Source organism: Limulus polyphemus, unplaced genomic scaffold (assembly GCF_000517525.1).
Source record: "Limulus polyphemus unplaced genomic scaffold, Limulus_polyphemus-2.1.2 Scaffold3627, whole genome shotgun sequence".
Classification (NCBI taxonomy): domain Eukaryota; kingdom Metazoa; phylum Arthropoda; class Merostomata; order Xiphosura; family Limulidae; genus Limulus; species Limulus polyphemus.
In genome coordinates this window covers 66,082-75,549 of record NW_013669237.1, presented here as the reverse complement: position 1 = coordinate 75,549, position 9,468 = coordinate 66,082, and the positions used below count along the sequence as shown (strand labels likewise).

The window sequence follows — 9,468 nt, the reverse complement described above, 5'->3', positions numbered from 1 at the left end:
ACTAAATGTTGTTTAGAGGTCACTAAAGAATCTGTACACTAATTGTTGTTTAGAGGTCACTAAAGAACCTGTACACTAATTGTTGTTTAGAGGTCATTAAGAATATGTGCACTAAATGTTGTTTAGAAGTCACTAAAGAACCTGTACACTAAATGTTGTTTAGAGGTCACTAAAGAATCTGTACACTAATTGTTGTTTAGAGGTCACTAAAGAACCTGTACACTAATTGTTGTTTAGAGGTCATTAAGAATATGTGCACTAAATGCTGTTTAGAAGTCACTAAGGAACCTGTACACTAAATGTTGTTTAGAGGTCACTGAAGAACCTGTAGACTAAATGTTGTTTAGAGGTCACTAAAGAATCTGTACACTAATTGTTGTTTAGAGGTCACTAAAGAACCTGTACACTAATTGTTGTTTAGAGGTCATTAAGAATATGTGCACTAATTGTTGTTTAGAGAGCACTAAAGAATCTGTACACTAAAAGTTGTTTAGAGGTCACTGAAGAATCTGTACACTAATTGTTGTTTAGAGGTCACTAAAGGATCTGTACACTAATTGTTGTTTAGAGGTCACTAAAGGATCTGTACACTAATTGTTGTTTAGAGGTCACTAAAGAACCTGTACACTAAATGTTGTTTAGAGGGCACTGAAGAATCATTACACTAAATGTTGTTTAGAGGTCACATTTACCTGATTCTCTTTTTTTTTTCAAAACGATACTGGAACATCAGAGCCATTTCATAAAAGGCTTGGGGGTGGGGGGTGGGGGTGGAGTGGAGACAAAGAAGATTGATCTAGCATGAACACTCCAATGAGCTGAAGATCCTACAGGCTATGGCGTAACTTATGTATATGTTTTAATCCTGCCCGAATAGAAAAATCTCATAGAAACTGCCATTTGGGGTTCCTTCCGAGCTTGACGTCCATGTATTGAACAGATAAGTAGCGTATTTTTCAATGAACTTGAGACACACAAGATGATATATATATATATGTTATGTAAGTCAGTCGACATATTATGAAGACTCTGGGAGCATAGATAGTCGTTTATTCGAGAATAATTATTTTCTTTAGCGCAAAACTGCACAGTGAGCTGAATTGAGGCAGCTGCGGGGATTTATCTCCGAATTCTAATGTTATATGTCCTGAAGCTTTCCGCCAAGTTACCGGTGGACTTAATGTGCTGAATGTACATTTAGAATTTTAAATCTTTTTTTTTTCTTTTTGTATTAGTTTTCACGAGAAGATGGGCAGAAAACAGAGAAGATAAATATATTGTTTTGCAAAGCATCTGCACCTTGAAATATATTTTTACATGTATTGCTTATTATGTATACAACATCATAACATTTGTTCGTTTTCAAAAATGTCCAAAAGTTTACAAGATATTGTGATCTCCTAATCAACCATTTTTGGTGCTTCCTCACCTGTTTCGAATCGCACTTTCAACTTGGCTGGCTCGGAAATGTTTTGCACAGTGGCTTCTCCCTCGATACCTTTCTTTTCTCCACTGAAACAACATTTATAGAATGTTTTTTACCGAATGATAGTTGGTTAAAAATATTCTTGTCCAAGAGTTTTGAAATAACAACCTTACACTGATTTATGACAAAATAATCAAAATGACAACATTTAGAAGATAAATCATAAAACTCACAGAAGGCTACACTACCAACACATTAATTTGACGAGTTTTGGATTCTTCAAACTCTTTGATATATATATTACTTTCTATCTATCTATTCCCGATGAAGGAGTGAATAGAGAAACACATTTCTTTAATGTATCTAAGAGAGAATGGCATACTGTTGTAATTGTTTCTGTTGTTGGATCTAGGCTATAGAGATTTTATGATGTCTTTGACTAACTACTAATTTACTAAACTTGAATTTAAACTGAAACGGATTTTCATTTTGAATCAAGATTTTAGCTTTCCTCCGTTTATTTCAGACAGTAAATACTTATTGCACACTTGCCTAGAAAAATTCTACTGAAAAACAGAAATCCCCCAGTGGCACAGCGGTATGTCTGTGGACTTACAACGCTAGAAATCGGGTTTCGATACTCGTGGTGGGCAGATCCCAGATAGACCATTGTTTAGCTTTGTGCATAATTATAAACAAACAAACAAATAAACAAATGAAGTTGTTAATTTAAATACGGACGAACATAAAAGGATATGAGTTATTGTTAAGACATCATAATTGTAATGATACGATAACATTGTTATTGGTGTCGCTTCAATATGTATAAAGTAGTGGTCAACTAACATTGTTATTGTTGTGGCTTTAATATGTATAAAGTAGTGGTCAACTAATATTGTTATTGATCTGGCTTCAATATGTATAAAGTAGTGGTCAACTAACATTGTTATTGTTGTGGCTTTAATATGTATAAAATAGTGGTAAACTAACATTGTTATTGTTGTGGCTTTAATATGTATAAAGTAGTGTAAACTAACATTGTTATTGTTGTGGCTTTAATATGTATAAAGTAGTGGTCAACTAACATTGTTACTGTTGTGGCTTTAATATGTATAAAGTAGTGGTAAACTAACATTGTTATTGTTGTGGCTTTAATATGTATAAAGTAGTGGTAAACTAACATTGTTACTGTTGTGGCTTTAATATGTATAAAGTAGTGGTAAACTAACATTGTTATTGTTGTGGCTTTAATATGTATAAAGTAGTTTAAGTTTTTCTGAATTTCGCGCAAAGTTACACGAGGGCTATCTGCGCTAGCCGTCCCTAATTTAGCAGTGTAAGACTAGAGGGAAGGCAGCTAGTCATCACCACCCAACGCCAACTCTTGGGCTAATATTTTACCAACGAATAGTGGGATTGACCGTTACATTATAACGCCCCCACGGGTGAAAAGGCGAGCATGTTTGGTGTGACGGGGATTCGAACCCGCGACCCTCAGATTGCGAGTCGAGCGCCTTATCCACCTGGTCATGCCGGGCCCGTACTGTGGTTAAAGCATATGGAGAAACACGTGTTGTTGTTAGTTTGATTTTATTGACATTTTTTAACAGAACAGTAACCGGTTACGTAGTTCCATCATGTACTTGGATTATAATATTGTTCAGTGGATTTAAGCATCTCACTCATTGTTACATGGTCAAAATTAAAATGGACAGATTTCTAACTCTTCTTTCATCACTGTTTTATTAAAATGCTTCCAATGTTTTATTGTTAAATCTGTATTAGAAACATCTAAAGAAGTTAAAACTTACAGAAAAACAAACATTCATAATCCCTAAAACAGCTCACAAATATGTGCAAATAGTATCCATGCTTTAATTACTTTTATATTGCATAATGACTTGAATTATGTTCGAGATATCATCGAGGTTTATCCTTGATATTTCGACATTTAGACTACTAAATTAAATAGCAACTTTATAACACTAGTAAATGTACAAAAATCCTTTTTTTTTTTGTCACGGTCTACAGAAATTAGTCGTTTGACAGACTGATGTAACAAACCCCCTGGTGTCGAGTTTGCTAAGTATATATTTTATTTCAAGGAGAAAAGTTTAGCCGAGGTCAAATATATAATGGTTGATGAAATTCTAAGTATAATATTTAATCAAGGTTGGTCGCATATTCGAAATATATGTGTTTTCTTCTAACTTTAAAATGTCTGAAACAGTTACTGTTTACTTAAAAGAAGCTAATGATAAAATTACACATATTGATGAGTAAGGAAACGTAAGAGTTGTTGATAAATGTAGATAACAAGAAAAGGTAAATCCGTAATGTCGTGTTTTATCATAAAATATTGACTTTCTATATAACAGTTTGTGGTTTAATGATTTTGATACTTCGGTGTTAGTGCACCCACTTCACTTGTTTGATATTCTTATATCAACATTGGAAAGTCGCAAGTTTAGTATAGAAATGAATCGTTTAACTTCTGTTAAGCACATACCAACAAATAAAACTTCATAAAAGCTAAGAAATTAGAAACAAATTATACTTTGAAATAACACTTAATAAAAGCCAACATCAAATGTATGCAGCTGATGAGATCTGATAATGAAACGGGACGCTACTAAGGAAAATAGAATAACGTAGTCAACGTTTCGGCAAAACAATGTTGTTCTAATGAAAGTCGTTTGATTTAAACATTGACTAGAATTTAGTTTGCTCCTAAAATAGTATAATTTTTAGTGTTTTTTGAGACGTTAATTTTGAAATTGTAAACAAATTAAATGGAAGATATTTATCTAAAGTTTTCAATCATGCTTAGCAGAACCTATGTTATGTTATCCTAACCGTGTTATCAAAATATAGATATGTTCTTAAATAGAGTAACATACTGACTGCATTTTGTGTTAGCTGTTTATCTGGACAAAAGAGAGAAAAACAGTTTTTTTTTCAAGTTGAATCTTGAAAAATAAAGTTTTATTGTTTCGTTTATTATGATAGTAACATGATTGTGTCTCAAGTTGGATCTTTTAATGATTAGTATCAACTAATGAGAAAATAGCGAACATTTTGAAAACTTTAGATAATTTGTTTCTCATATCCCATTTTAGGCATTATAAGATCTAACGTAGAGTCGGTACAGAAAAACATATCCTGACTCTGGTCAATAGCCCCCCCCCCCCAGTGGTATGACTGCGGACTTATACTGCTAAAAACCGGGTTTCGATACCCGTGGTGTGCAGAGCACAGATAGCCCTTTGTGTAGCTTTGTGCTTAATAACAAACAACAATAGATCAAATTCAAATTTTATTTACAAATTAAAATATGAGCTAAACTGTGATAAATAATATGATATGGCTCATGCATAGTTACACTTATTACAGTATTAGACTGATGAGGTGAGAACAACAATGACAAGCTATTTAAATGTTCAGTTTGTTAATATGGATAGTTTTAGAACTAATTATTAACCATACTATCTTGCTGATGCCAACTTTGTTTTGTTAAAGTTGTTTGGTTCTGTATGTTCATAAGAAACATCTCATAAGTCTAAGTTCCTTTAGTTCAAAACTTCTTTGTAAATTCACTTCAATAACAAGGCTTTTGGTATATATTCTTGTCATGTTATGCTTCTTGTTTTTTCCGCTTGTACCCAGAAGCACTCAAATACCATCATGAACCCTATCATCTTTTTCTGATGTTATATGTTATTTTTATACATGAAATTGGTTCATTTAAACTTCGAACACTGCTCTACAGGCTATAATATTTTTCAGGTCTGAAGTGCAATACACTAAAAAAAATTAATAAAAAGCAAAATTACTCAGTCGTTATTATATTTGACGATGACAGATGGTGTTAGTTGACGCTTTTCGTTTAATGTTCTTGTATTATAATTAAACCTGCCTAATTTCAGAATTCACTCAGTTCATTCGGTCCCATAAGAGACAAGAACAACTATTATAGCTTCAGATCATTGCTACACGAACTTAGAAAACCAAATTCTTAACAGTATCTAATACATTCCGCATTGAGAACTCGCCATTCAAGAATAAGGTGGAAGAAAGCACAGATTCGTGGTCTATACGAAAAAAATAATATATAGTATTAATTTTATGTTTTGTCCTACCCTTTCATATATATATATTATTTTAGGGACCAAATGTCAACTCCTATTCGGAATCGGATTCCAATATCAAAAGTTAAAATCTTTGAAAATTGAACCGTTATACCTCTCGTCAAAAACTTACTGCCAAAATATATTAGTAAGGTTCTTTAAATAATTAATATCATTATCGCTAAATGCAAGTTAAGTTATGTAGGTCTGAAAGCTTATATCCGTTGTGGGTACAACACAGATAGGCCATTGTATTTGTATTTAACTACAAACAAACTATTTAAACGTTTTTTCTTGTATTCGTTTCTATCTTTAATTACACAAGTAACTATAAATTTGACTACATCCTGTCCAAATAGAAAAGTTTGTTTGTTGTTAATTAGAAGCAGCTTTAGAAGAAAATAGAAACAAAACAAAAGTTTAAAAATTAAAATTTGCTCAGAACGTATGTTCGTTTAAAAATGATAACACAAAAAAAACTTTTTTGGCACGATACCAGAGAAACTTAGGTGTTGAATTCGAAACACGTATCACAAGATAACTGGTTTGTTACACAAGGACTATCTGTGTTAGGCATTCTTAAGTTTGATTTGATAGACTAGAGGAACGGCAGCTAGTAAACAGCATCCACTTCCATCACTTGAGTTGACCGTTACTTTTATAACGCACAACTGCCCCAAAGGACGAAGAACGCTTTTTTTCGGAAATGGGAATCAAACCTGGATCTTCAGATTTATAGTATGGCACACTAACCGCTCAGCACATTAGAAGAAAAAATTATTTCGAATGTTTGAGAGTTTTTTTTTCTCAAATGTTCATAGCTATTTCAAACTTTTTTTATTAGATTAAATAATGCCCCCCCCCCAGTGGTGGGCAGAGCACAGATAACCCATTCTGTAGCTTTCTGCTTAATTTCAAACAAACAAACAAGATTAAATAATGTTTAGATGTACACTCACTTGCTGTTGATGCCGGCGTTTCTGACGGAAATTGTCTCGTTTTTCAGGATCCCGTACTCGGCAGTCACGCATTGTAGATCTCTTTCAAACAGAGCAAGTGTTCTTTGGATTTCGTACCATTTTCCTAAGTACTTAACAGAAATTAAAATAAAATAAGTATTTTCTGATCGTTCACTAAAACCATTTACGTGTTAACGTATTGATAGAAAACAATGTTACCTTGAAATGCAGTTAGAAACTAATAGAACTGTGGAAAGTTTTGTTTTTCAATACTAAAAATTTCCCTAGTTAATCACAAAAATAAAATAATGTTCATTTCTAGTTGAAGAACATTCTACAAGTATTCTCTTACCGTGACAGAACTGAAACTAATAAGAATGATGAATATCTTATTTAAAGGTATTTATATATTCTTCTTAATTAATTTGCCTAAAAATATTAGGACCTATGGCAGTCATTGTTAGGCCTAATTATACTTCGCTGCATTGATTAGGCATTTTTTACATAGCAACATTGTGTTGCCTGAACTGTATATAAATAGAATTTTAGAGAAAAAAAAGACATTGCAAAATGATACAAATCTCCAATTCGATGTTTTGAAAAGACAGCATACATGAACGCACAGTGAGAACTGGTCATTTCACTTTCTGAAGAGCGGGTCATAAACCCTGAGAGGCAAAAAAACAAAAAAACAGCTACGTATGTTATAGATGGTGAAGTGTATTTCTCAGCTCAGCTTGTTAGACATTCTTAACTTTCATGTGAAGTGATATTCCAAGAAAATCGGTCTTGAAGACAATAAAATTCTAAGTATTTGTAAGTTGAATATCAATAAAAGTATTTTAATGTATACTTGTATATATAAATATATACTACCAGTTTCGCTCGAAATTCGCTTTTATAAAATATTTTATTAAAGTAAATGATGGCTGACTCTTTTGAAACAGAATCATGAAGGGATAACAGACAAAATACATTTTAATGCTGCTTATAATTTCCTGATAACAAGTATCTTAAAACTTAGGGAAGTTGACTGTATTATGCTGAACAGAATTCGTAACGTAGGACGTAAAACGTTTTATTGAAAGGAAGTCCCTCTAGGTTTTTAAAACTATAAAAAATGTCTATTGGATCTTTCACTTTATTATATAAAACGAAACAGAAGTTGTAACAGAATAATAAATTTTTATAGTTAGAGGAAGTCCCTCTAGGTTTTTAAAACTATAACAAATGTCTATTGGATCTTTCACTTTATTATATAAAACGAAACAGAAGTTGTAACAGAATAATAAATTTTTATAGTTAGAGGAAGTCCCTCTAGGTTTTTAAAACTGTAGTAACAAATCTGTGAGAACTTCCTGTTGATTATATAGAACCGAAGAGAAGAAATAACACGTTTTACTGAAGAGGAAATCGTTGTAGGTTTTTAAATAACAAGCGTCTATGGGAACTTAATGTTGACTAGGTAGAATCCGAACAGAAGAAGTAAAACGTATTACCGGAGAATAAGTCATTGACTATTTTAAACCGAAGTAACATGTTTCTCTGAACAGGAAGTCTTTGTAACTTCGTAATATGAAATTTACACTTTGTAAATTTTATAACAGTTTGTAAGAAACGAAAGTTTACTCTTTATAACTGCTTTATACTAATTAATTATGTACGTGCAACAATGTTAAATGCTACACAAAACACTCGATAGTTACGAGACAGGTATACCATTGAAAATTTATTGTATTATATATTGTTTAATGAAATACATTGAGAAATAATACAAAAAAGAAAAATCAGTTTTTTTAGAAAGGATCAAAAACAAATGGATGTAACTATAACTTCAAACTAATTTAAAAAATAAAGTTCTTACTTTGCTCAGTTCGAAGTCTTTTACAACATCTGGCCGAGGACAATTTGCAGGGGCTAAACTCTGACCATCAGTAGTTAAAGCCAATCTAACAATCAGAATCACCAGTAAAACTTTGGTTTTCATATTGACTCAATTTTATGTACAGACTTCTTTATTATAAAATCGAGACGTTTCTACCTTATGTAAGTCGCGAATTTCTGCTTTTATTTCCTCTTACCTCAAGGTCCTTTATTTATTACACACGTAAACCCAGTTCAATAAGAAAGACCTTGAGTAAGTGCTGCCGTTGAAACATGTCTTTTTTTTTTTACATTTCAAGAACGAGACTGTAAAAAAGTTTTTCTGCCACCGAAACACTCGTTAAAGTGAAAAGGTTTCGAGCCAGTATTAAATAACTACTTGCCATCAGTAATAGTAATAGGTTGTTTGTCTCAGAAATTCGTACAGAGCTAGAGAAGTGTTATCTGTGTATAGCCGTTCCTAATACTGACTTGACAGGCTAGAGGGAATGCATTTAGTCAACAGCACCTTCCGCCAACTCTTAAGCTAATATAATCGAACAGAGGGTTTGAAACGTTACTGTTATAAAACACCTACGACATCAAAATGATAATCGTTTGCATGGCAACGCACGCGAACCATGGATCCCAAAGTTCTCAGTCCGGTACGTTAACTAATAGTTTACGCCTGCTCTCAACAGAAAGGGAAAGTACAGCGAATGAAAATCCAACTTGTAAACAATAACAAAACAACAACAAAATAAAGACGTATTTGGTCGTTGATTTCAAGAGTAGGTTTGCAGAGCATAAGAAAACTTAAATAAATCATTGAGTTGAAGTAATATGTTTATCAAACTAGACGTGAGTTACAATTCATCGACTATTAATGAGTTATATGAAACAAAGTGGATGAGAGAAAAACGTATACTATCAAAATGTTTACAGTTTGCAGTCTCAGAACTTAATGTTTTCAATACTGAACATCAAATTATTCAGATTTTGTAATTTTATGTTACATAAAATACTCAGTGCTTTGTACACTATACAATCGGTGTTTTTAGGGAGCCAACCCCTATTTTATGTATGAAGTGAA

The 9,468-nt window shown here is 32.5% G+C and overlaps 1 protein-coding gene across 1 annotated transcript in view; it reads right to left on the bottom strand.

The window, feature by feature from the left end:
- Positions 1–8,513, bottom strand: part of LOC106469712 (apolipoprotein D-like) — a 9,817-nt gene extending 1,304 nt beyond the window's left edge. Inside the window, exons 1-3 of the mRNA XM_013930224.2 lie at positions 8,377–8,513; positions 6,513–6,643; positions 1,430–1,512 (exon numbers count right to left, since the gene is read on the bottom strand). Of these exons, the coding sequence (XP_013785678.1) occupies positions 1,430–1,512; positions 6,513–6,643; positions 8,377–8,499 (337 nt within the window). The 5' untranslated portion in view covers positions 8,500–8,513. The remainder of the gene's footprint in view (positions 1–1,429; positions 1,513–6,512; positions 6,644–8,376) is intronic.
- Between the last annotated feature and the right edge of the window lie 955 nt (positions 8,514–9,468).